At 39.5% G+C, this 26,946-nt stretch overlaps 1 protein-coding gene across 1 annotated transcript in view; it reads right to left on the bottom strand.

Moving 5' to 3' along the window:
• Positions 1 to 81: 81 nt before the first annotated feature.
• The window catches only part of col18a1b (collagen type XVIII alpha 1 chain b), a 74,493-nt gene continuing 47,628 nt past the window's right edge, over positions 82 to 26,946 (bottom strand). Inside the window, exons 8-41 of the mRNA XM_082136697.1 lie at positions 26,835 to 26,930; positions 26,523 to 26,585; positions 26,097 to 26,180; positions 25,171 to 25,203; positions 24,661 to 24,804; positions 24,514 to 24,567; positions 24,377 to 24,421; positions 24,164 to 24,232; positions 22,490 to 22,609; positions 22,281 to 22,349; positions 22,158 to 22,184; positions 21,970 to 22,068; positions 21,850 to 21,885; positions 21,581 to 21,664; positions 21,427 to 21,459; positions 21,210 to 21,245; positions 20,835 to 20,894; positions 13,840 to 13,905; positions 13,701 to 13,736; positions 13,549 to 13,602; positions 12,367 to 12,438; positions 12,210 to 12,284; positions 12,091 to 12,124; positions 11,176 to 11,229; positions 11,009 to 11,043; positions 10,788 to 10,901; positions 10,533 to 10,689; positions 10,264 to 10,328; positions 8,353 to 8,481; positions 6,802 to 6,834; positions 5,735 to 6,106; positions 2,694 to 2,891; positions 2,490 to 2,605; positions 82 to 2,400 (exon numbers count right to left, since the gene is read on the bottom strand). Of these exons, the coding sequence (XP_081992823.1) occupies positions 2,196 to 2,400; positions 2,490 to 2,605; positions 2,694 to 2,891; positions 5,735 to 6,106; positions 6,802 to 6,834; positions 8,353 to 8,481; positions 10,264 to 10,328; positions 10,533 to 10,689; positions 10,788 to 10,901; positions 11,009 to 11,043; positions 11,176 to 11,229; positions 12,091 to 12,124; positions 12,210 to 12,284; positions 12,367 to 12,438; positions 13,549 to 13,602; positions 13,701 to 13,736; positions 13,840 to 13,905; positions 20,835 to 20,894; positions 21,210 to 21,245; positions 21,427 to 21,459; positions 21,581 to 21,664; positions 21,850 to 21,885; positions 21,970 to 22,068; positions 22,158 to 22,184; positions 22,281 to 22,349; positions 22,490 to 22,609; positions 24,164 to 24,232; positions 24,377 to 24,421; positions 24,514 to 24,567; positions 24,661 to 24,804; positions 25,171 to 25,203; positions 26,097 to 26,180; positions 26,523 to 26,585; positions 26,835 to 26,930 (2,967 nt within the window). The 3' untranslated portion in view covers positions 82 to 2,195. The remainder of the gene's footprint in view (positions 2,401 to 2,489; positions 2,606 to 2,693; positions 2,892 to 5,734; positions 6,107 to 6,801; positions 6,835 to 8,352; positions 8,482 to 10,263; positions 10,329 to 10,532; positions 10,690 to 10,787; positions 10,902 to 11,008; positions 11,044 to 11,175; positions 11,230 to 12,090; positions 12,125 to 12,209; positions 12,285 to 12,366; positions 12,439 to 13,548; positions 13,603 to 13,700; positions 13,737 to 13,839; positions 13,906 to 20,834; positions 20,895 to 21,209; positions 21,246 to 21,426; positions 21,460 to 21,580; positions 21,665 to 21,849; positions 21,886 to 21,969; positions 22,069 to 22,157; positions 22,185 to 22,280; positions 22,350 to 22,489; positions 22,610 to 24,163; positions 24,233 to 24,376; positions 24,422 to 24,513; positions 24,568 to 24,660; positions 24,805 to 25,170; positions 25,204 to 26,096; positions 26,181 to 26,522; positions 26,586 to 26,834; positions 26,931 to 26,946) is intronic.

The following is a 26,946-nucleotide window of genomic DNA, read 5'->3' as shown; positions in this document are numbered from 1 at the left end:
TGTCTGGTAAAGCTGAAGCTGATTGATATCAGAACATGTATCCCAAGGTGGAAACAAGGAAAACAAATGAAAGACACCTGGTGTTTGTATAAATGATCTTTATTTTTATAGTTGCAGAAGTAGCTATCCAAACAATTGGTTGCAATTTTGGCAGACATGACTGGAATGGTGCATAACTATATCTCTCATAAAGGTTGAGATATAAATTAGGTGTATGCCTGGCTGAAGTGAGGGGTCTAGACTCAAACTCGCTTTCTACCATTACATAATTATGGCACCAAGTGCCTTTTTGTGTTATGAGCTAGTTATTGAATCATTCACGAAAAAACAGATTCATTCAGTAACAAAACCACACTACTGTGTGTTGCTTGGAGACACAATGGTGGCTCATGCTTTGGCTTTTTACAGGTAGACCTAATTAGACAAGAGTAACTGGCAATATTGTTACATATACAGTGCTGGTCAGAATTATTTGCCCTCTTGGTAAATAAGATCAAAAATAAATCTGCATTGTTTATCCTTTTGATATTTTATTTAAAAAATAAAAATCTAACCTTTTATTTAAGTAAAATAATTGAAAGTGGGGGGAAAATCACATTACACATTTTTTGATGAAACAAAAAAATTAGCTTTTTTTGGCAGCAAACACTTATTATGGGTTTGGTGCACACAGGGATAAAAAAGTAGCCCATGTGTAAAATGAAATACTCTGCTGTATCTTTAATGCTGTGGGCCTGATTTTCTGCCAGAGGTCCTGGACATCTTGTTCAGATACATGGCATCATGGATTCCATCAAATACCAACAGATAAAAAAAAATCAAAACCTGACAGTGAACTGAAGAGAAGAAGCGCCAACATGGATCTGGGAATCTGAAGGATCTGGAGAGATTCTGTATTGAGGAATGCTCTCTGATCTCTTGTCAGGTGTTCTCCAAACTCATCAGGCATTATAGGAGAAGACTCAGAGCTGTTATCTTGGAAAAAGGAGGTTGCAAAAAGTATTTAATAAAAGGGGGCAAATAATTGTTCCCAACGTGTTTTGGAGAAAAACATTTATTTCATAATGTGATTTTCCCTCCCAGTTTCAATTATTTTACATCAGTGAAAGGTTAGATTTTTGCAATTCTTTTTTTTGTATTTGTATTTTTTAAAATAAAATATCAAAAGGATTAACAATGCAGATTTATTTTTTACTGCCATCTTTGATCATATTTACTAAGGGGGCAAATAATTTTGACCAGCACTGCACACTATTGTTCCAATGATAGGGATCGGTATGACCAGTAAGAAACCAATAACAATAATGACTTTATTTTCCAAATAAATATTACAGAATTTTTAAGAGTGAAACAACCAGTGACATGTAAAACATAGGTTGTATTTATATATTTTTTTATTTATTAATGTAAGTGCCATTGAAAATGCAGTAAATAAAAGTAAAAATGGCTTTTTGAGATTTATTTTTAGTGGTCACATTAGAACTTTAGAATACAGCAGGCGGTGGTAGAATAGAGAGACTGCAATGGGCTAAAACTTTTAAAAAATTGTGTTCGAGTTATGTGTAAAAAATTAAAATAAATTGTATTAAAAAACTAACAATGATTTACCTATTTTTATGAAGTCATCTTTCTTTAGAGAAAGTAAACTAGTCTTTTTGCATTACAATCATGGAATGTTTGATGTGATTGATTTGCAAAGTATAAAAATGTAGAAAGGTTACATAGATAGGTTTATATAAAATCATTTAAATAGTAATATGAATGAAAATGGTAATGGTAATGACAACAAAGTAGTTTAAAGAGAATTAGTTATTAAAATGTTGGTGTTTTGGCAAGACATTGTGAAGGCACTACAAAACATCCATTTTAAAACCAGATGTATTTGAAAAGTTGTTTTTGACTTAGTGTGTTTTATATCACCCTGTTATGTGCGAAAATACAACAACGTACATTTTTATTAAAAAAATATAAAACTGTGAATTTAGTCTAAATGTTTCTAAATTGCATATTTTCTGCAATGATAAAATGTTTGTTGTAAAGCTTATGGTGTAAGGAGGAGCTATGTATATCTTTTGATATACTGATAGCTGTCACACAGCAGTTAATACATAAAAAATTAAAATACATGTAGATGAACATACATACAGTTTGTGGTGTGACTCAAGGCAAATTTTGGTCTTACACACGTTTTTGGTTTACTCAGCAATGTAGCTGTTCTCAATGCACAGTACGATAAAAGAGCTGTCGCAGCGACGTGGCAACTGCTGAAGTAGGTAGCCATCTTGGAGAGAGGAAGCCATGCCAGTGACGGCATGACTACCGGTTCTCCACGTTTCACAGTAGCTGTCTGTTTGCCTGTTTCCACCAGTGCTTGATCCATGCCATACCATCTTCTCTGGCCTATTAAAGTGGTTATGGAGAAAAAAAATGGCAGGTTAAGCATTTCTGTTAAGGTTAGTTGTTAAGGAATGTGTCTTAGACCCCCTTACCAGGCATCATCATTGAGAACATCTCGACCATCAAACGAGTAGATGCGCACATCATCATTCAACCTGCCCTCTGAGTCACTAAAGATAGACTCCCAGTTGCTGAATAATTCCTCATCCTGTGGTGAAGATATTAAACAGCTTTATAAAAGACTACAGTATTAACTGTAAAAAAAAAAAGCTTTTGTGACAAATGAAGGATCTTACTTGAAGGTTTACTATAGGAAACAGATCCCTGTCATTCTTTCGAACAATACTGTGTAGATCCTGTAACCGGGATGAAAGAAAAGCCCTGAATGTTCCTTTGAGCCCAATTGCTTGGGCCTGTAAGAAGCACTGGTGGTCTACACCTCTAATATCCCGCATGTCGCCCCGTTGGGGTGAGTTGAGAGCAATCAGATGCAGCTAGGGTGACAAAACAGATCATTATTATAAGATAACTTGACAATAAGTTTATATTACAAACAATATAGATTATATAAAAGGACATCAGCTGACCTTCAGCACTTTCTATTGTTAACAAATTCCCAATTATGCACCAATGCTACAAATGTCATTATCATTTGTTAACAATCAAGTATTCATTACTTCAATAACTTATTACATTGTTTGTAATTTTTAGCTAACTGTGATTTGTATATGTACATTTCTGAAATACATAACTTAGACAGTTACCTCTGATAACAGATCACACTAAATTGTAATGTGGACTCATGCATTTTCTGTAAAGCTGCTTTGAAACGATGTGTATTGTGAAAAGCGCTTTATACAAATAAATGTGAATAGAATTATTTTTGTTTGTTAGTGTAAATACATGCTTGAATATTTTTATTTTATTTTATTTTTTTATGTTACGCTGAACTGACCTGAGTTGAATAATGACAATATTATCTTCGGTATAGAGCTGCTTTTTAGTGTAATTGAATTAAACTGAATGAACATTGAACTAAATTGAGCTTAATAATGACTATTGTTGTTTTTTTTTTAAAGCTGTTTTACAGAAATGAAATGAAATTGTATTCATTTCATAATTAAAGAACTTTGCAACATTAATACTATTATTTTCTTGTTTATTACTCGGCTGCTTTGAAACGTTCTGTATTTTTATAAAGCGCTATATAAGCCTAAATAAATGTGACAATTAATACTAGTTGTCTGAAGACTGAAACAAATCATTTGGAATAAAAAGGTTGCTACAAATAGTTCTGATCCATCACTTTAACCAATGGTTTGTATATTTTCTGTCATGCTCTATTTTTTATGCTACCATTCAAAAGTTTGGTGTTGGTGATTAAAAAAAGAAAAAAAGAAGTCTCTTGATAAAAAAAAAGAAAGTGAAATATTACAATTTAAAAGATATAGTCATAATAATACAGTATAACGTAATTAAATTGTAATTAAATAAGTGAGTAATATTAAATGATGTTTTATTAACAAGGTTCGGGAGGAGGACGTTCAGATAATTAACACAAGTGGAGAGCACTCAGCAATCAATGGTAAGAGGTGTATATATACTCAGCAGTCACACCTCATTCCATTGACAGTTTAGCAGCATCCCTCCACCACCCCTTCTCCACCCTTCTAGTCCTAAACACTTACATACGGGGGGAGTCCTCTGGGTTCGGGCCAAACTCCGAGCTCGGAGCCCTCCCTCCGGACAGCACGCCAAATACGCATTAAACTTTACCCCTTCAAATTATATGTAAGTGTGAACTCGTGAATTAACTACATGTACTTACTTTAGTGTTATGGTTAGGTTTTGGTTTAGGGTTAGTTACTTGTAATTATGAGTAATTTATTGTTTTTATTATAGTAAGTATAGTAACATGTAACTACGTCACCTTAAAATAAAGTGTTACATATAAAAACAAAACAAAAAACAATTTATTCCTGTGATGGAAAAGGTGAATTTTCAGCAGTCATTACTCAATAATTTTATATTTTAAGGGGTGGTATAATGCCCCTTTTTACAATATGTAAAATAAGTCTCTGTTGTCCCCATAATGTGTATGTGAAGTTTTAGCTCAAAATACCCCACAGATATTTTTTTACAGCATGTTAAAGTGGTCCCTTTTTGAGGGTCAGTAAAAACGTGTCGTTTCATGCGTGTCCCTTTAAATGCAAATGAGCTGCTGCTCCCAGCACAGAGGGCGGAGCTTCAAGAGCTTGTGTGTTAGCAGCTCCGATTACCTCACAGACAAGCACTAAAATGTCAGAAACTGTTCTGCCTTTTATGTTTAAACTGGAATCGGACAATGATGGAGAGACTCAAGAAAAAGTGACAATATGTAGAATGCAACAGGACATTTCTGAATGGTTAGTTGATGAATTTATGTTGCTGATGTGGAGTTAACTATCTTCAAGTCATGGATTAGCATATTCTGTCATGATAATCTATAAAATCGCTCATGTGGAAACTGTTGTAAGATGCCTACAGAGTGACATGCTATTGCATTTGAGTTACGTACTGTATTGCATGTGAAAAGACAGATGCGACAGCTTGAGCAGACTCACAAATGAGTTGTACTACAACAACTCTTCCTCTTCTCAACATGTTATACTCAAACAGCAACATTACACACTAACTAAAGTTAGAAAAGTGAAATCATAATCAACCACCTCTTTAACCTTTAATATATTTTCTTTCAAAAAAATATTACTGACTCCAAACTTTTGAAACTTTTTGGTAGTGTACCTCAGTAAAATAATGTAAGGATTAGTATTTTAATGTATTTTAAAGAATTTCTGTGGGATTGTGTTATAGATTCTTGGCTTTTCCCTTGTGATCTGGTATCGCATATGTGATCTGATATCCCAATATTATTCACTAAATAACACTAGGGATATTCAGTTAGCGCAACATATATTTACTGTATGTTGCATTTGTACTTATATTAAAATTACACTATGGACTTATAGACCAAGACACTAAGACCACAAGTCTTCCCATTTATGTAGTATACGATAGTATATGTTAAAATTGGTAAAAATGCTGCTAAATTGTCAACTTTTTTTTACCTTGAGGCAAGGTACCAAGGTCACCTGGTTTTACTCTACATTATTTTATAAATACATTTTTTGAATGCTTAAGCAAGCCTTTCAGAAATCCATTAGCAATTGATGATTGTTTACAGTTTGATGGAAATTACTTCCTAGTATAATTTGTTGGACATTCCTCATGGTGCATTGGCAAAAATAAATAGACAAGCAAACAATTATTCCTCATAAAAAAATGATGAGGTGCTTACTGCATGGCCTGCTGTGTGTGTGTGAGCTGGAAGCTTGGCTTCTTCAATGACAGGCCTGAGGTGATGCGTACGTTCATATCTTCTGTCAGGATAGCCAGACTGATCCGGGTGGCTGCCGTGAATGTGCTTTCTGGAATCAGGATAGTGCTGGTAAATTGGGTCGACTGATGGCGAGTTCCGTGGATCAGTTGGAGAAAAGGAGTGTGGATCTGTATGTCTGTGGTATGGGTCATATGATGGCTGGTATCTGGGATCATGTGGCACAGGATACAGGGCTTCTAGTTGTGGAGGGGCTCTTGGGCGAGAGGTAGTGGGGTAGTCCTGAGAGTAGTGAACCACTTGTGGAGGCTCCACTGCTTCCATCTGTTTATTCTAGAAACCAACCGGTCACATTTACCATTACCGTTGCCTGGCAAAATTGTGTGGGTGAAATCCATTCATTTCAACAGGAAATAGCATGAGGGTGGAAAAGTTTTCCATGCAGATTTCGAAGTTGGTCAAAAATGTGCCATCTCGACCAACAAAAAGCTGCTTAGTTTGAAAGTGAATTCTATGTGAGTTGTGCTTCATGCATTGCTACACTTTCATCACCTCAACCAATCTTTCAGTGACTGCATTACGCAACTACACCAATTTGCACCATTAACTCGAGCAGTAGATAGCTCTGGAAGAATCACATCCAGAAATGTAAGGATCCAATGTTAAACAGAAGTGAATTATCGGGTTTTCATCTCAATACAATAATCTTTTTAGCAGCTGTAAGAGCCATTAGTACAATGCACCTATGCAAATGATTAATATTCAAGCTTGTTAGTTTGTTTAATAACAAGACACGCACAGTTACAGGCATGCAGAAATCAAATCAGACAATCTGAAGCTACCAAAGTTCAAAACTGCATCAATCAACCATTGCCAATTGACCTTTTTTGCCCTTGAAATGTAGATTTTTTTTTTTGCTAACGTGACCGCACATTTACTCATGGCTTAAATTGTTACAGTACTTGTTAGTCAAATGCATATGGGCAAAGGAAGTTAAGGTTGATGAATTACTTAATTCTGTTACTTACCAGACTACGGTGGAAAGGGGTATATTCTCCAAGCTGAAACGAAACAACCAGAAACATCAGAAATGTTTAGGTTCTCAGCAAATAGATTCTTGGAAAATTACAAAAAGAATACATGCCAAGTAATAAACGTCAGGGCTAATGCAGCTAATGGCACTAACAAATTAAATTGCCCATAGATATTTAGAAAAGTAATATCTTAGTAAAAACCTAAAGTAATATTGACAAACTATTTATCATTTGAAAGCTTACAATCTGGTGGCTGTTTTTAAAAATAAATTACAGAGGAGCAGTAATTTATCAATTTGCAACAAGAGTATTTCATATTCATTAGACGTGTTTAGGCCTTTATTTTGAAATAGAAATAAACATGAAAAATCAAAGATTGGTAGAAACCTCAGTTTGTTTTCATGCCAAGAGTTCAAAAGATAACACCAATTACATTTTATGAGAAAAAAAGGTCTGAAAATGTTTTGAATATAAAGAAAAATATTATGGATTCTCGATTTGTGATGCGGCAGCGAGCTATAACGCACATACTGTATGTGCTCTTTTTATGTTTATTAGAGGTTAAAATCAAAACAAATACTGCCAAACCACCCATACTATTTCTGAATAGGATGTATACTTCATAAATTGTATGAAATTATGGAAATACATGGTTCAGATCACTCAAAACATATATGAAAATGGAGGCGCCCTTATATGGTCAGTAAGGAAGCTGACTGTTAAAGGGTTAATAAAAAGTGCAAATGTGATGCTATGGAATAAGGGAAATATAATATGTAAGACTGTTTCCTGTTCTTAAAGTGTTATTTCACCCAAACATTTACGTGAGCACCATGACGCATGTGTGTGATTCTGATGCAGGAGCTGGCCAATAATGAGCCGGCGCTCTGATGTAGAACCTGGAAGCGCTGCTCTGGGTTCAAAAACCTCTCAGATTTCATGAAAATATCTTAATTTGTGTTCCAAAGATGAACAAAGGACTTGTGAGTTTGGAATGACATCAGGGTGAATAATTTTTGGGTATACTAACCCTTTATATTTTGTTTTATGTCTTCCAACTCATACACAGTTGAGCATGCAAGCCTTTCAAAGTATACTCCATCAGCCACAACAGTGGATGGATGCATTTGGCGCACCTAACAGACCCTTCTATTTGATACTTGTCTCTGCAGAACCAAAATGGGTGTTTCAGTGGACATTTTCAATCTGATGGGCATTTTAAACCACTATATCTGCTTTGCCTGTTGGTTTGAAAATGCCCACTGAATGGGAAATGCACACTCAATCTGCAGAGATTAATACTTTCTATTTTCTAAATCTAAATCTATTTGAAAGGCCCTTTATACTTAATTTTCTGCATTTTGCTCCGTCTAGCTCATTTGAGTGCACAAGTCTTTCAAAGTATGCTGCTTTGACATTGAGGGTGGATGGTCGTGTTTATCACATACATTTTTGGAACATGGACAAGTAAAGTATACTTTGGGCTTTAAGTTTGTACTCTTCTTACATGAAGACAAAAATAAAAAATAAATCCTAGACAATTACCAGGACTTTTCTGACACCATCCTCTTCTCTCATAAAAAGTTCTTTCTTGTCTGTTACATAGATTAGCGTGCCTTCTGGATACTGAATAGTTGATGCAGCCATAGCGTCAAAAGACCTCAAAACCATAACCTGAGGAAATGAAAACAAACCAACAAACTAGAAAAGATTAATTATCTCAGAAAACAAGTTGATGTTGAAATGAAATGAAATTCATTAGTGCAATATAGTGACATATAACAAAGGCAATAGAGAAGCATTTGATTAGATCTATAAAACAAGGTAAATTCACCTTACTTTAACAACATAAATCAATCAATTGCTCGAAACGGAGTGGGAAGAAGTCAGACTTATTTAGACCCACCCCGGTCTGTTACAATTTAAAAGAAAAACAAAGGTAGTTAATTGTTAACGTTATCATAACTCTCAATTACATATTTATATATACACATATGAAAAAAACACAAACATATTTTAAATACACACCATATGTGACCGCAGGTAACAATTATAGTAATACCAACAATGGTAATCAGAATACCTACAAGGTAAGATAACACAGCCTATGAATACATCACCAGACGATTAAGCCCCGTCCTCTTTGAACATAGATTGCTTTAAACTGGTGAATGCTTTGCCATTGTTTGTGTTCGAGCTCCAGACTATTCCATAGTTTTACCCCGCATAGACACACATAAACTCCTCCTAGTGGTTTTGACCATTGGTAATGAAAAGTTCTCATAGCTCCTCAAACTGTACAACTGCTCTCTCTGTGTGAATAACTTTTGTATGTTAGGAGGTAATAGGTTGTGAAATGCTTTAAATAAGAATTGTGCCTTGTTGAATTTAACAAGGTCCTGTATTTTTAATAACTTTGATTTGAGAAAAAGTGGTTTTCATGTGTCTAATGTGAGTTTTCCAAGTTAGTTTATTATCTATTGTAACTCCTATTTTTTTTATATTTTAGGGACATTTTTTTATTTGTATCCCATCTATCTCAATCGTCTTTTCCGGTTTTGTTTTATAATTACCAAATAATATGGCTTTAGTTGTATTTAAGTTTAAAGATAATTCATCTATCCATTTTTGATATTCCTTAGTTCAGTATTTACAACATTAATAACCTTATCATAATTGTCATTACAATAGAAAATGTCGGTGTCATCTGCAAACAAAACACCTTAGTACAAGTTGAATAATTTAGGGCCCAATACTGACCCCTGGGGGACACCGTAAGAAATTACATGACAGTTAGATGAGGACTCACCCATCTGCACATATTGTATTCTGTCCCTTAAGTAGCTTTTTACCCAGTTTCCTGCCACCCCTCGTATCCCATACCTTTCTAGTTTCTTGAGTAGTATTGTGTGATTGATAGTGTCAAAGGCTTTTTTCAGATCAATAAATATTCCAATGATAATAGTTTTATTGTCCAATGCATTTGATAATCTTCTGTTGCATCAATTATAGCCATTGATTTAGATCTTTTGCTTCTGAATCCATATTGACTTTCATTAATCAGTTTATATTTTTCAACCAATTTTTCTAATCGAGTATTAAATATTTTTTCTAAGATTTTAGAAAATTGAGGAAGCAATGAAATTGGTCTATAATTGGTAAAATTATGTTTATTTCCATTTGTGAATAGTGGAATAACTTTTGCAATTTTCATTTTGTTGGGAACACAGCCATTTAGAAGTGACAGATTACAGATGTGCATTAGAGGTGTTTTGATGTTATTTCTAACTTTTTTTTAATAGTGCCATATTGATGTAGTGACAGTCCATAGAATAATTATTTTTGGACTTTTGGACAATAACCATTACTTCTCACTAACTGCTGAAAGAAAGATAAGTGATGTTTACATCAGTGTGCCCACTGACAGCAAGCAGTGTTTCTGCGGTGAAAACTCACCCGAGATAAATGTCCAGGGGGTCCAGGAGGTCCAGGTGGTCCAGGTGGCCCAGGAATACTGATTGCTAAAGGATCAAGTTGTTCAAATGAAAAAGTTGTTTATTTATTTATGAGCTTTTGCATTTAATGGACAGTACAGCAAGTGAGAAGACTGGAAAAAGGGAGAGACAAGAAATGAGATCAGGACATGAAGCAGGTCAGATTCAAATCTGCATCCCTGGGAACCCAAAATATATTTTATGTGTTGAGTGGCAGTGTGGATTCCTTACTTTGTGAGGGTCTGTATGCTCCTGGCAGCAATGATCCCGGTGGTCCAGGTGGACCTGGTAGGCCAGGACTACCTGGGCGACCCTCATAACCAATTCCTGGGGCTCCAGAAGGCCCAGGGGGACCTGGAGGTCCACTAATAGATTCACCTCTAGGGCCCTATAGTGAAATTAACATTTAGTCAAGTAAGCCACTTTAGACGATAAGAAGAAACAAAGGTAAACTCAGAATCTGAGAGGATGTTTGTGCTATGTCACCGGTGGTCCAGGTCTTCCAGGTGGACCTTGTAATCCACCATGACGAGGGTCGTAGAAACCTCCTCCTGGTTCTCCCTTCTCCCCTTTAGGACCATGCTCACCTTTCATCTCATGCTATAGCATAACATATTACATAATACAGTACATTTTCCATGTGCTGCACATTTTCAGCAAAACAGTACTACATGTAAACAGAAAACTTTTGTAAAGGAACATCATACCTTAAACGTATAAATGTCAAAGGTGGTAGTGAGACCTACGGCAGATAACGATGACAGTCACGTCATGATAGATGAAGTCATGTTCACATTTCACAGTAAAAACAAAAAGATAATATTCACTACTCTGAATATCCTATAAAAAGGTTTGATGCTTCAATAAATCATACCTGGCAAGCCAGGGATGCCAGATGCTCCTCTTTCACCCTTGTCCCCTTTGATAGCTGAGGTAATGAAATTTGAGATATATTTACATCTATTCAGTTAGCAGCTGTTCCAAAAGCAACTTAAACATTCTTCAGAAGATTTACATTCCTTTGGAATAAGAGCATACTGATTCATCACAAACAAATATTCTTAAAGGACAAGTTCGGTATTTTACACTTAAAGCCCTGTTTACAGATCGTATCTGATGAAATAGAACGGTTAAGATTAAAATTTGGACACATGCTGCTGTCCCGAGAATTTTAGGTTTATTTCGCTTCCCACCCCCACAATGGTTGTCTATATGCACTGGAAGATTCCATCCTAAAAACACATTAAACTTTCGTTTACAAAGACGTGAAACTCACCGAGTGGTCAGGGGTGTTCACTGATATGTTCCCTCAAAAATCGCTGAAAAAGATGCATTCCAACAGGTTTTATCGTAGTTTTTGTCCAACTCCATTGACTTAATAGGACGTGCTGTGAGACCGCAGCACTTTTACGGTATTACTCCGCCGCTTCTTCTTCTGCTTCTTCTGTGTATTCAATGAAATGCCCGTGGTTTGCTTGCAATTGGCAAAGGTGCATTATCGCCACCAACTGGGCTGGAGTGTCTATTATTCAAGCTCTCAACGGAAGAATCACGGGTGTGACGCGTTTGGCAAAATAGGTCCACAAAAGCGAAATAAACCTACAATTCTCGGGACAGGAGCATGTGTCCAAATTTTTATCTTAACCGTTCTATTTCATCAGATACGATCTGTAAACAGGGCTTTAAGTGTAAAATACCGAACTTGTCCTTTAAATACATATTCATGTTATACTAAACTAGAATGTGATATGGATTGGAAAATGACAAATCAGATTCATTCTCAACTCACCAAAGGGAAACCTTGACCTGCCATCATCATAACCCTTAAAGTAGATCACATTAAAAACTGTGAGCCAGTACACATGCTATTTTTATAGCAAACAAACCTACAAGATATTCATTACTCACATTAAATCTTTCCAAAGAAGTTGGAGTTCCAGGTGGACCGGGTGGCCCAGGTGGCCCAGGTGGACCAGGGGGTCCCTAAAATCAGTTTGAAATCTATTGTATATAGTATATGTACTTCTATAGTAACAATTAAAACCAAATACATAGTCATTTTTACCTGATAGTCATTACCATATCCTCCACCTGAATCACCTTTTGCCCCCTTTTTTCCATTTAGACCAGGTCGACCCTTTTTGATTAAGAATATTGTGAAATCAAGAATATACCAAATTATTCAAATGATCAAAAACTGATTAAGAAATATAATATTATAAAAATGCATTTAAAATATAGTTGCAAGCAACAAAGTTTATTAGACCAATGGGAAATAGTTAGAGCCATTTTTATGTTTGTCTTTTATGGTGCTTATATTTGCACATGTACACAAAAAGTACGTGTTATAGGCAATTTAAGTTACTTACTTAAAAGTGGCCATGCCCATTACTTTTATTTATTTTTCCGGCCATGACCATGCTGAATTTCAGTTAAAAATTATAACTATTCATAATGGGACTGCATAGAATGTTATGTACTAGTTTCATTCAGAGTGAACAAACAGCTGGAAGTGTTTTTGTGTTAGTAATGAGAGGGATTTGGGACCGTTCTGCTAAGTTTGAGTTTATTTTATTTACATTCTCTGATTATTAAACCATTATGTGTTGACTTTCTAGCAGCTACCTGTTTGAACTACTACTGTTTACACTACCTGTGTATCACACTTTTCAGACTTTTTATCTGCAACAACGATCATCATATTTTCATTAATACTTTTTGAGAATCGCTTACTCTCACTTACAACAAAACCAACTAACATTTAAATCTCTTAATATAATAATACAGACCAATATTTAAAATGCTTAATTGCCTTTGAAAAATCATGGGCACATGAGTTTTCAAAGGCACTGATTTGTCTGTTAAACAACACTATAAATAGAATATAGCTAGATCTTAATCCAGAGGAGCACTCGTATCATTAATATATATCGTTATGTTGCCCAGACCTAAATTCTTACTGTATGGTAAAACAAATAACAGTATGTAATGTAAAGCTGCGTTGAAACAATGTGTATTCTGGAAAGCACTTTATAAATAAATTTGACTTGAATTTTATGCCAGTTGAAATGTAAAAAAGTTAGACAGCATGAGATTAATAATTTATTATGAACTAACCATAAACCATTCCCTAATCCTAAACTAAGTTCATGTAGTTAATTAATATTGCTATTTCAAAAATGTTTTTCAGAAAATGTAAAATTGCAGAAAATGTTGTTGATTTTGATTCAGCATGAGAGATACTCACTGATCTGCCTGGTAATCCTATTTCACCTTTTGGTCCAGGTGGCCCTACTGGTCCCTAATGAGTGAAAATATATCAGCATATCTATAACAATCATCATTATATTTCTCAATTGGGCCATTGTGCAGGTAAACAAATTCCTCAGAAAGACTCACCACAGGTCCCTCTGGTCCTGGAAGTCCTGGCTCGGCCTAAAACGGAGAGTAACTACATTAATTGTCTAACAATGCTTATGGATGTTTAGTAGTTCTGTTCTAAACAAATCCATCTGAATGACAGCCGCAGATTTCTCACCAGCCCTCCCATATAAATGGGGCTACCACTTGAGTCATAGATTAGACCAGGTTCACCCTTCTGACCCTAAAAAAAAAAAAAAAAAAGAACAAAATGTAATGTTGGTGTAACGATAACCAGCTGGAGTGCCCTTGAAAGCCTCCAGAGGGCACTCCACACCAGACTATCATGTTTCACTCACAAACTACATTTCCCATAACTCACTGCCCGGACTCATCATCACTTATCACATTCACCTGTACCTCATTCACTGATTGCATTCACCTGTCTCATCCTGTTAGTCTGTCTGTTTATACCATGTTCATTCATTCACTCACCGCGAAGTCTTGTTTGTGTCACACTGCATTTCTGAGCGTTTTCCCTGTTTTCATGTCGCTTGGTTTTTTGGATTTCTTGCCTGTTCCCTGGATTACTCTTTTGCCTCTGACCCCTGGATTACTCTTTTGCCTCTGACCCCTGCCTGTTTTGATTGTTTGTTTGTTTATTTGTTTGTTTGGACTGCCTACCTGTGTTTTGACCCATTGCCTGTACTTTGGATTACGCCTTTGGATTGTGCCTTAAATAAAAGCTGCATTTGGATCTGAACCTTCGTGTCTCCGAGCAGTTCTTGACAGAAGACTTCGCCAAACTTAGATCCAGCAGCCATGCCTACCTGGAGTCCTGATGTCCAGATCATCCGTCTTCGCCAAGAGAATTGCGCCATCGAGGATTATGTCGCAGAATTCCTTGAGCTGGCACATCTTGCACAAATGAGCACCCAGTGCTTGATGATCTTCTTCCGCGGGGGATTATCGGAACCACTCCGGTCTCTGATGCCCGAACCTGATCCGCACGGGTCTTTAGAAAGGTACGTTGACCTGGCCCTGTTGTGGAGCGGTTCCTTGTTTACTGTGGGCGAGGAGGAGAAGAAGCTCCCTGAACCCGCAGTGTCCCCTCAGACCGTGCTCCACGCCAGTCCAGCCGAGCCAGCACTTCACGCCAGTCCAGCCGAGCCCGCACTTCACGCCAGTCCAGCCGAGCCCGCACTTCACGCCAAATCTGCCGAAGCCAAGGCAGTATGCGTCATGCCCGCCGCCCCTGAGACTGAGAGCGTCATGCCCGCCAAGCTAGAGCCTTCACCACTGGTCCCGTCCAGCACAGAGCCCTCTTCACCGCTGGTCCCGTCCAGCACAGAGCACTCTTCACCGCTGGTCCCGTCCAGCACAGAGCCCTCTTCACCGCTGGTCTCGTCCAGCACAGAGCCCTCTTCACCGCTGGTCCTGTCCAGCTCAGAGCCCTCTTCACCGCTGGTCTCGTCCAGCACAGAGCCTTCTTCATTGCCGCTGGTCCTGTCCAGCTCAGAGCCCTCTTCATCGCTGGTCCTGTCCAGCCCAGAGCCCTCTTCACCGCTGGTCCTGTCCAGCCCAGAGCCCTCTTCGCCGCTGGTCCTGTCCAGCCCAGAGCCCTCTTCACCGCTGGTCCTGTCCAGCCCAGAGCCCTCTTCGCCGCTGGTCCTGCCCAGCTCAAAGCCCGCGCCGCCACTGGTCCCGTCAAGCTCAGAGCGCGCTGATCCTGATCCAGAGACTGAGCTTCACGTCACTTCTGCCGACCCAGAGACTGAGCTTCACGTCACTTCTGCCGACCCAGAGACTGAGCTTCACGTCACTTCTGCCGACCCAGAGACTGAGCTTCACGTCACGTCAGCCGATCCAGAGACTGAGCTTCACATCACGTCCGCCCATCAAGAGTCTCGTCCCGCCGAGACTGAATCTGTTCCTGAGCCTGAATCTGATCCTGATACTGAGCCTGAATCTGTTCCTCTTCCTCTTTCTGCGCCTGTGTCTTCGGACAAGATGGCAGACTCCACGCCTGTGTCTTCGGACAAGATGGCCGACTCCACGCCTGTGTCTTCGGACAAGATGGCCGACTCCACGCCTGTGTCTTCGGACAAGATGGCCGACTCCACGCCTGTGTCTTCGGACAAGATGGCCGACTCCACGCCTGTGTCTTCGGACAAGATGGCCGACTCCACGCCTGTGTCTTCGGACAAGATGGCCGACTCCACGCCTGTGTCTTCGGACAAGATGGCCGACTCCACGCCTGTGTCTTCGGACAAGATGGCCGACTCCACGCCTGTGTCTTCGGACAAGATGGCCGACTCCACGCCTGTGTCTTCGGACAAGATGGCCGACTCCACGCCTGTGTCTTCGGACAAGATGGCCGACTCCACGCCTGTGTCTTCGGACAAGATGGCCGACTCCACGCCTGTGTCTTCGGACAAGATGGCCGACTCCACGCCTGTGTCTTCGGACAAGATGGCCGACTCCACGCCTGTGTCTTCGGACAAGATGGCCGACTCCACGCCTGTGTCTTCGGACAAGATGGCCGACTCCACGCCTGTGTCTTCGGACAAGATGGCCGACTCCACGCCTGTGTCTTCGGACAAGATGGCCGACTCCACGCCTGTGTCTCCGGACAAGATGGCCGACTCCACGCCTGTGTCTCAGGACAAGATGGCCACCGCCGGGCCAGTGTCTCAGGACAAGATGGTCTCCGCCGGGCCAGTGTCTCAGGACAAGATGGTCGACTCCACGCCTGTGTCTCCGGACAAGATGGCCGAAACCACGCCTGTGTCTCAGGACAAGATGGCCACCGCCGGGCCAGTGTCTCAGGACAAGATGGTCTCCGCCGGGCCAGTGTCTCAGGACAAGATGGTCGCCGCAGAGCCAGTGTCTCAGGACAAGATGGTCTCCGCAGAGCCAGTGTCTTCGGACAAGATAGTAGCCGCTGCCACGGTGTCTGTCCCTGAGCCGGTGTCTGTCCCTGAGCCGGTGTCTGTTCCTGTGTCTGTTCCTGTTCCTGAGCCGTTGTCTGTTCCTGTGCCATGGCCGCCTGAAGGGTCGTCTCCGCCCTGGCCGCCTGAAGGGTCGTCTCCGCCCTGGCCGCCTGAAGGGTCGTCTCCGCCCTGGTCGCCTGCTCCGCCCTGGTCGCCTGCACAGCCTGCTCCGCCCTGGTTGCCTGCTCTGCCTGCTCCATTCTAGCCTCCCGTATTACCGCAGTCTCAAGGTCCTCTTCCGCTCCACGGACCTGGCCCTCCATCCTGCCCCCGGATCCGCCTCCGGGCCACCTCCCACCTGGACAGTTTTGGAGCGTCTGGAAGCCGCTCTTTGGGGAGGGGCTATGTAACGATAACCAGCTGGAGTGCCCTTGAAAGCCTCCAGAGGGCACTCCACACCAGACTATCATGTTTCACTCACAAACTACATTTCCCATAACTCACTGCCCGGACTCATCATCACTTATCACATTCACCTGTACCTCATTCACTGATTGCATTCACCTGTCTCATCCTGTTAGTCTGTCTGTTTATACCATGTTCATTCATTCACTCACCGCGAAGTCTTGTTTGTGTCACACTGCATTTCTGAGCGTTTTCCCTGTTTTCATGTCTCTTGGTTTTTTGGATTTCTTGCCTGTTCCCTGGATTACTCTTTTGCCTCTGACCCCTGCCTGGTTTGTTTGTTTGTTTGTTTATTTGTTTGTTTGGACTGCCTACCTGTGTTTTGACCCATTGCCTGTACTTTGGATTACGCCTTTGGATTGCGCCTTAAATAAAAGCTGCATTTGGATCTGAACCTTCGTGTCTCCGAGCAGTTCGTGACAGTTGTGGAGTATTAAAAAAAAATGCTTGTTGGATAAAGATATCATCTTCTAAACATTACTAAAACCAGGGCCGGATTGCTGTTGACCGCTGTCCTGTTAATTAAAAAAATCTTTCTAACTACAGTATAATGATAACTACACAGAGGAACATATTGTTTGTTTTTTTCTAGCTGATGAATGATAAAAGCATTTACAGTCAATAACCTAAAAATGAAAATTCTTTTATCATTCTGTTATCTTTTACCAATTAAAATTTTGTAATTCCAATCTCAAATGCTCTTTTTTATGACCATGTTTTTACTTTTTTTCACTGACACGAAAATGAAAAAGACTTAAAATCTGAAAAGACTCTAAATCAATATTCACAACTGCCAAATTTTCTATATATTGTGATCATTATGATCTCTTTGCTTTAATTGCTTTAATGAGCTCATTGTTTTTGCCTAAATTAAAACATGTTAGCTAACAACAGGATTTGTATTTCTTAGAACTGTACATTTTTTACATATGGACATTACTTGGACACAGTCACATCTGATAACAGACTACTCTAAATTGTAATTTCTGTAAAAGCTAGCTTCAAGGGACTAGATCAAGGGAATTAAATCTCCCTTTCAAGGGAACTCGCGCTGTCGCAGTCGGGTTGACGTCAGAAACCGATGTAGGGTTGACATCAGGACACGACTTTCATTTCATGACGTCGGGTTAAAGTGAACATCCAACGTCGGACAGATGTTGGATTTTGGTTGGAAATGAAAGTCGGGTTGACGTCAGAACCCGCCTGACGTTGGATTCTGACATCAACCTGATTTTTATTTTCAACGTTGGGTTTGGTCTTCTAAATGCGAATTGTCATTGTTTTGGAGCACACTAGCTTATAGATAACAGTAAGGGTAACATATTCATACTAAAAGCCAAAAAACTTTAAAATAGGGCACTATTTGAGGGAACAGCCATTTGGGTGTCCGAAACCATTGTGGAAGTTATTGAGTGCACTTATTCAATCTCACATTCAATCCCACTGGAACTGTGTTCTAGAAATAAATTTGATTTTGATATGAGGGTATAGGCAAGCATAGATTCATACTGTACTGCATAAGGTACTGTAAGTATAACATACAACAATGTCACAATAATATAACAATGCATTGACATTTACTTTTGATACTTAGGTACTTTTAAAAACGAGAACTTTGTACTTTTACTTAAGTAAAAATAGGTCTTAACAACTTTTACTTGTAACAGAGTAATATTTGACCAGTAGTATCTGTTCACATCTCCCCATCTCCCCCTCTGGGGGAGGAAGTGGTTAACACCTCATTGTACGGTGCCCATTTCCCTCTGGTGCCCTCAGTGGGCCGTTCTGCCAACCCCGCCACCTCGTGTGCTTCGGGGCGCAGTGGTGTCCGGTGAGCCCATATCTCAGTGTCTGCCTGGAAACGTAGCAGTGCAGGGATGCTCGCCCCCCTCTGAGGAGGGTCTAAGAGCAATCAGTTTGGCTGTTCCCTGCCGGTTCACCGCTTCAGGACACCGAATTGGTTGCTCGAGTAACACCTAAGACCAACCTTGAGAGACTGGTTCCCTTAGCAGCGTTGGAACTTCTGGCAAACATATGTAGGTTTTGAAAATGAACCAGACCCAAATGAATCTTTCAGACTAATCAAAAAGCAGAATTTCATAGAAACTCCAGATCAACATGCAGGAATCTAAATCAGACAGTCTGCCATTTGAGACCTCATTCAGTCTGAGCAAACTAACAAACCCCCCCTCAACTAAATACTTTATGGCCATACAAGCTTATAAAGATGAGCCTAGCTGAATGAAGAACGTGTCAACATTAGGTAGTTTACCCAAGACTAATGGTTAAAAGTACGAGACATTGTGATCAACACAAGGAAAACCACAAAGATAACACCAGAGGTTGTTTGATCGTGGTGCATTGGATCAGGAGTAGTATGGCGGCTTTGTAAGCCTTATAATAGGGGTTAGAGTTCTCAACGGGTTGGGTCGGCCCGACAAACCCGACGGGACCCGCGGGTTCGGGCCGGGTTCAGGTCGAAAATATAAACAAATGACTCGGGTCGGGTCGGACGTCGGGCTTAATCTTTTCCGCTCAGTGAAAAAAAAAAAAACAACATTTATTAATCATCGCACCGTAAAGAAAGGCTGGCTACTGCGTGTAACGTGCATCATGGAGAGGGGCGGAGGCAGACCTGACGCCGCTGCGTGCACGCCTTTAGCCTGGCCTGGAGAAGAAGATGGAGTTGGTGAAAAGTAAATAAAAGTAAGCATACGATTATGTTTGTAGGCTAGGCCTATTTTGTTTAAAAACTCTTCAAAAATTGTGTGGTGTGAAAAGTAGCCCGCCCGCTGGCTGGGTACATGTTTGAGTTCTTTTTATTTATTATTGTGTGAAGATTTTTATTTAAGGCATATTTATATAGCCTATTAATATATTTAAAGTTTATTGTTTCAGTTGTTTGTATTGTTAAAAGGCGTGAACATTAAAGGTTGATTTGAATTCCCGTCTGCTGGTCATGATAATACGTGTATGAGAAAAGAAAAAAAATGCGTTGATCCGTTTATAACGGATATAACGCAGAGTCGGGCTGCGGGCCGGGTTCGGTCAGATAATTCATGTTGATGTGTCGGGTTACATCGGGTCCGGGCTTTAAAAGCCACGGGCCGGGTCGGGTCGGGTTGTAATTTTCAGGCCCGTTGAGAACTCTAATAGGGGTATCCCTACAAGAGGTGTGTGATGCGGCAGGCTGGTCCTTTCCCCACACATTCATCAGGTTTACAACCTAGATTTGGGCTTCACCCCTGGGTCCCAGGTGATTCTGTCTTTGTTGTGCTCGCCTGATTTCACACAATATAGGCACTAGTCACTATGGCAGCGTTGGTATAGACGTTCCCATAGCGTCAATCTCGACGTAGCGTGAGTTACCTTGAAAGGGAACGCCTCTGTTACGACTGTAACCTCGGTTCCCTGAAGAGGGAGCGAGACGCTGCGTCACCCCGCATGCCTGTGATGGACTTGCTTCGGCCTATCAGAAGCTGACAATGTTTGGTCTGGGTGCGCTTTATAGCTTCCTATCATGACGTCCCCCGCCTAATATTGCCATTGCTATTCCGCCATTGGACTGATTTCACACGTGTTTCCCGATGCAATCACGCAGAGCCTTCCCATAGTGTCAATCTTGACGTAGCGAGAGTTCCCTCTTAAGGGAAACAAGGTTACAGTCGAAACCAAGGCAAACAACCTCAGTATTTGCACATCGGAATTTCTGGAACCCTGTAGTATTCCGTTACTTCAGGTTGTATGTTCTGACAGAAGGGGAAAAACGGATTACCTTGATAGAGTCTCCTGGTAGCCCAGGTTCCCCCCGATCACCTTTTGGACCCATTGGTCCCTTAAAAAAAAAAAAAAAAAAAACTGTTCATATAAAACATTTCTCTCTTCTCACAGAAAGTTTCAGTTTGGCCCAACTGACTTTTTATTTTCAAAGCTTGCCCAAAGTAATCCACACTTTTGATTGTGATCTTTTAAAGTTTATAACCGTTAGAATAAGAAAAATGACTCTAGGTGAGGATAATAACACCAGCTGTGCTAGAAATGGATGTTATCCAAAATATAAAATACAAGTGATTTACCAAACACTTATTTTAAAGCACACAGCTTACTAGACTTACAACAAAATTATAAGTTAGACATTAAAAAAACTTACAGGAAATCCTGCCTGACCAGCTATACCAGGTTCTCCCTAATAAAACAAGGACAAAAACACAATGCTTGGAGTGTGATTCCATATGCAATATAATGCAGTAAAGATATGTAAATAGCAAATCAGAATTACCTGGGACATTCAATATTGAACGGCATGCAGTTTAAATTTTCATTTTATGGAAGAGCTTTTATTATTAATATTTATTAATGCCTTTCACCTGTGGTCCAGGAATTCCATATTCTTCCTTCTTCTGAAATTAAATGTTATTTAGGTCATTTAGCATCAGAACTGCAAAGTTGTGAAGGATTAGTAAAGTGTTATGTAGAGTTATACAAAGTCATTTGAGGGTTTATCTTTTTGATAACACTTACACTGCCATTAATATAGATCATTTGTCCTTGAGGACCTGGTGGCCCTGGCGGTCCTGGAGGCCCTGCCACACGACCAGGATCACCCTAAAGATAAATATAAATATTATTATTATTATTATTATACACTTGTTGCCTAGATCCACAGACAATTTGCAGTGTTAAACTGGATACCTCTGTTGCTGAGAGATGAGAAAAACAGCAATAGAGATTCTACACATAGCATTAAAAAGTGTCCTCAAATCATTATTATTTTAGAAATTAACACTCACTTTGTCACCTTTCCATCCTCTTTCCCCCTTTAGCCCCTGTCAAATTGAAAGATTTATTTTTTTTAAAAATACAAATTTTACATTGAAAGCTGATCTTCAAGCTAGTCAACTTTCACTCACTATTTTTCCTGGAAAGCCATCAAACCCTGACATTCCCTCTCGTCCTCTTTGACCTTCATCGCCTTTCTGGCCTGGAATACCTGGGAAACCAGTTGTGCCCTGCAGAGTTTAAAGATAACTGACTTTGGTCCTGAGTAGATTATAATTTGGCAACATGGATTTCACATTATCAACTGTCAAAATCTCACCGGCAGTCCAGGTATCCCCTGAGGCCCCTTCAGATAAAAAATAAAAAGAATAAACATGTATAAGGTGGGATATACACTGTGGTGCTGTGCTGTGATGATAATGTAACAGCAGTTCACAGTTACCTGTGGACCTGGTGGGCCCATGACTCCTGGAATGTATTGAAGAGCAACTTCTTTTTCTTTCCCATCAGTCTGAAAAAACAAAGTGGATATGGCAGATCATGTGTTAAGCCCCCAGGTGGCACAAAGTCCTGTGTGACTGCACAGCTCTTGTGATGGTCCTGAGATCAAAGGTTTTGATGGTGCTGAACGTCAAAAATTAAGTAACTTACAGTCATTTGGAATGCGGGTCCAGGGGGTCCAGGGGGCCCTGGAAGTCCTTGAGGTCCCATGGGCCCAGGCAGCCCAGGCAGCCCAGCCAGACCTTCCTGCCCTAGGATCCCTGATGAACCCTGTGGACCCAGCAGATAAGGGAATGAGGTGGGAGGATTTATGACTTGTGAGTGGAAAAAGTGAGTCAATTGACTTGAAACTGGTTATTGATAGGTAATATGCCAGCCAATGTCCTTGTGTACAACACGGCCTGTGTTACATGCATGTTCAGTTTGGTTTTGCTTTCACTGAGTTCTATCCCTATTTTGCCTGCTTGTGTTCCCTTGTTAGCTTCCTTGGTTGTTAATTAGTTCCATGCACCCGTTTCTGTTCAGTTGATTACCCTCCCAGAGTAGTTAAGCCTTGAGTTCTGTCTGTTATTTGTTCGGTGTTGTGAGTTTTACGTTGTTGCTAGTTGTCCTGAGTATTCTTGTTTTGGATTATTGGATTAAAGACTGTTTTTTTCCCCTTCATATTCTCCTGTGTCGTTCACTTCACTGAAGCAACACATGACACTGATATACTGTATAGATCCTCATATCCTCTTGTTAAGTCATGACTTATCGAATATTGTTTTTGGGTTAAGCCTCCACTTCATTTCAATAGAGAATACTGTTCTAACAGCTGTTTATGAGCACTGTTTATTTATAGCACACATTTAAGCTGAGCTTTTAAAAAAATCATGGTCACTGCATCCCAGACACCAACATTTTAACTATTTATAAAAAAGATTTTGCTTTAGAGATAAAGTTTAGGATCATAATTTTTTGGTAGTATTACAGATCACCATAAGTGTATATCAGAACTGTTTGTTGTTTGCGTTCTTATAGAAATGGTGGTGCATGATGTCAGACTTAACAAGTAGACTATAATTTTCAGCCTTTGAATTTTTTTTACTTTGAAATCAACATCCCTTAGCAGCTAAACATTTAAATTTCGACATAATGAAGCCTCACTTAAGTAAAAACATATGACTTGGCCAATCTGCAAAGCTGATCTGGTTCTAAACAAATGATTTGTAAAGAAGATCTAGTCCGCTACGACCAAATACACTAAATGATGTTTTATTAACAAGGTTCGGGAGGAGCACGTTCAGATAATTAACACAGGTGGAGAGCACTCAGCAATCAATGGTAAGAGGTGCATATATACTCAGCAGTCTCACCTCATTCCATTGACAGTTTTGCAGCATCCCTCCACCACCCCTTCTCCACCCTTCTAGTCCTAAACACTTACATACGGGGGGGAGTCCTCTGGGTTCGGGCCAAACTCCGAGCTCGGAGCCCTCCCTCCGGACAGCACGCCAAATACGCATTAAACTTTACCCTTCAAATTATATGTAAGTGTGAACTTGTGAAACTGCCATATCCATTACCATGCTAAAATTTATTCAGAGAGTTATCATGACTGAACTACAGTAAATATCATTCAAGAAAACAGTGTAATGCAGGTTATGTGCACAGTCCTCAATTGTCTCAGTGTTGTGAAAATGCATGACAAGGACAAGCAAACAAAGCCTCCAAAAGTTGAAAAGTTGTCTTTAGTGAGCTAATGACTTAAAGAATAGCACTTTAATTCATTAGTAAAGTTCTTGTGGCACAGTTAGTTCATTGTCATGCATGACTTTAAGATACCTGTGACCCACTAGTCTCCCAGGAAGGAAACCAATTGGAGAAAAAAGAGAAAGCAGAGGAGGAGCTTTGCTAAAGGGAGAAAAAACACTGTAGATTAACTTCCCAATGGAAAAGGCCTCTGACATATGTGAATGTCTGATTGTCATATTTCAATATTCTGTGATCAAATCTTAAAATCTGATTAATTAAATATGTTAGCATCACTTGTTTTACCTTTCCCCCTGCAACTCCAGGCAAGCCAAGCTCACCACAGTCTCCCTAAAAGAAAGAGAGAGAGAGAAAAAAAAGTTGCTGTCTTTAATTTTACTATTAGGCATATGGAAATGCCTATTTATTTATATTTATTTTACCTTTTGGCCTGGGGGACCAGGAGGACCAGGTTTTCCAGGTCGACCTGGGGGCCCCTGAGTCATAAAAAACAGAATAAACAGCAAGATAAACAAAATTCTAACAAAGGTTTTAAAATGCATGGGATTAATGAGGGGAGGATTTCTTACAGGACGCCCAGTGGACCCATTTTGTCTCGGAGGACCAGTGGGGCTAATTTCAGTAGACTCTAATTCTGATCCAATTCCCCAGTCTGGCCCTGGTGGCCCAGGGGGCCCAGGAGGCCCAGGTGGACCAGACGGACAACATAAACCCTGAAAAGATGAGAACATACTGAAATATAACTGCAAAATGCAATTAAAGAGCCAAACGTAACATCGGCAGATCTGTTGAATTTATTAGAACACAGAATTATAGTACTTCCACAAATCCACAAATGCCAAAGTGTTGCCAAGATACAGCATCTTGCCATCAGATTTGTTGATGCTTTATATGAGAAGGGTTTAATGTCAGAAAGCCTATAATAACTTTTTGCCATCATGGTTAGAATATGATCTGAGACAAATTTGAAGACAAGTACCTTAACCATACCATAACTACTTCTACTACTATTGATAATAATATCTATTTATAATATCCAATAATATCAAGGGTTAGATTAGCTGATTGCTAAAACATACCTGCAATCCAGAACCCTCCATATCCCCAAATGTCTAAAGAGAAAACATTACAGTATAAAACACATTTGTTTTAGCTCATTCATCGGGTTTCATGGTATTATGTGTAAAACATATGTTTGCTAATTTTCAGTAAAAGGAAACTCAAGAAAACAAAGCTTTTAAAACAAAAAACAAAAAAAATAACAACAATGTTCCCATCCTATTGTTGTCTATGTTTCTTTGTGTCACTACCAAAATGTTGGTGAACAACACTTAAGCTCCTCTGCTATGAATTCAATCAGTAGGTTAAGTGAAAGACAAATGAGAGCACTAGGTGATCAATCTTTGACAGTCTTCCAAATAAATGGCTGCTCAGTTTTCCCTATTTTTGAAGACATGAGGTGCATCACAATATGCTTACTTACAGTATGCACTATTTTATGCCGTTTTACTGTGTGGAATGTTGAACACTTCATGCGTTCAAATGTTTCAGTTTTAATTACGTAGTGGATGGTGAGGGGCTATCAGACTCCGATGTTGAATGACAAAATAACCTTATAAAATTAATACACTACAAGGTTAAGTACATAATAGTGCATAAGTACATCGTGGATATGCATCATTTGGGACACAACTCAGCTCTTTGTTCGGAAGACAGCTTTTCATTAATTGTGCAAATGTGTGAACTGTTGGTTTTTAATAAAAGACTCTGAGCACTTATATCGTAGTAAAAACGCACAGAACAAAAAGTGCGTCACACTTTACTACGTACAGTAAAGTGCAGCTTGATAACAAACAGCTTGATAACTTAAACAGCTTTAACTGAAATACACACACGTTTCTGGTAAGAGTGTATTTTATCCAACAAAGCATTCAATGGATCATTCGGCTGTATGCACATTTCAAGTCCAAGCACACAGACCTACAATAGCAGTATTCATACTCACAGTCCTGTCTGAAATTGAGGGTCCAGGAGGTCCAGGCGGCCCAGGTGGACCTCTAGGGCCTTGATGTCCTTCCCCTTTCTGTCCCTACAGATACAAAAAAAAGACTAAATGTTTTTATTGGTCCATACAAAGACTGCAGTGAAAAAATCATATTTTTATTTGTTCAGTCGTGTTTTACCAAAATTCTGGCCAACAATGTTTTTTTGGTTGTTTTTTTTTACCTCCAAGATAATTATGCCTCAATGGCAGCATGTGATAGAGATATTATAAATTTCATTACTTTTTGCTAAACTGTCCACCACAGACCCACATAGTTTGCACACTCCTGCTTTAAGTTATAATGTGTAACAAGGTTATTATAAAATAATTAATAAAAATTAAAAATGAATAATAATAAAATAAAAAAATCTGATTTTTGCAAACCACCTTTTGCCCTTTAGGTCCTATAGAACCAGGTAGTCCTTGAAAACCTTGACGTCCTTCAGAGCCCTGAATAGTAATACCAAAGGAGAATGATGAATTAATAAACACAGTCTTATTCAAACACAGCCATAAAATGTTTGTCCAGAAAACTCACAAGTTTGCCGTTCTCTCCTGGTTTACCATATAAAACATAAAAATTATGTTTAAACTGTGTTCTTAAACTATCAATTGTATTGTGTTTTTAACAGACACTGACAGTCAACTATTATTCATTTTAAAAGTAATTCGATGTCAAAGGAAGTTTATGTTACTCACTGGCTCCCCCTTAGAGCCCTTTGGACCCACAGGGCCCTCTGGACCTGATGGGCCCATTGGACCCTGCACCCTTTTATGTCCAGACCCATCACTACTCTATACAGAGAGATGG

The sequence above is a fragment of the Leuciscus leuciscus genome (assembly GCF_965113295.1).
Source record: "Leuciscus leuciscus genome assembly, chromosome: 14".
Taxonomy (NCBI): Eukaryota; Metazoa; Chordata; class Actinopteri; order Cypriniformes; family Leuciscidae; genus Leuciscus; species Leuciscus leuciscus.
Note: the sequence above shows the minus strand (reverse complement) of the source record. Positions and strands in the feature narration are given on the sequence as shown.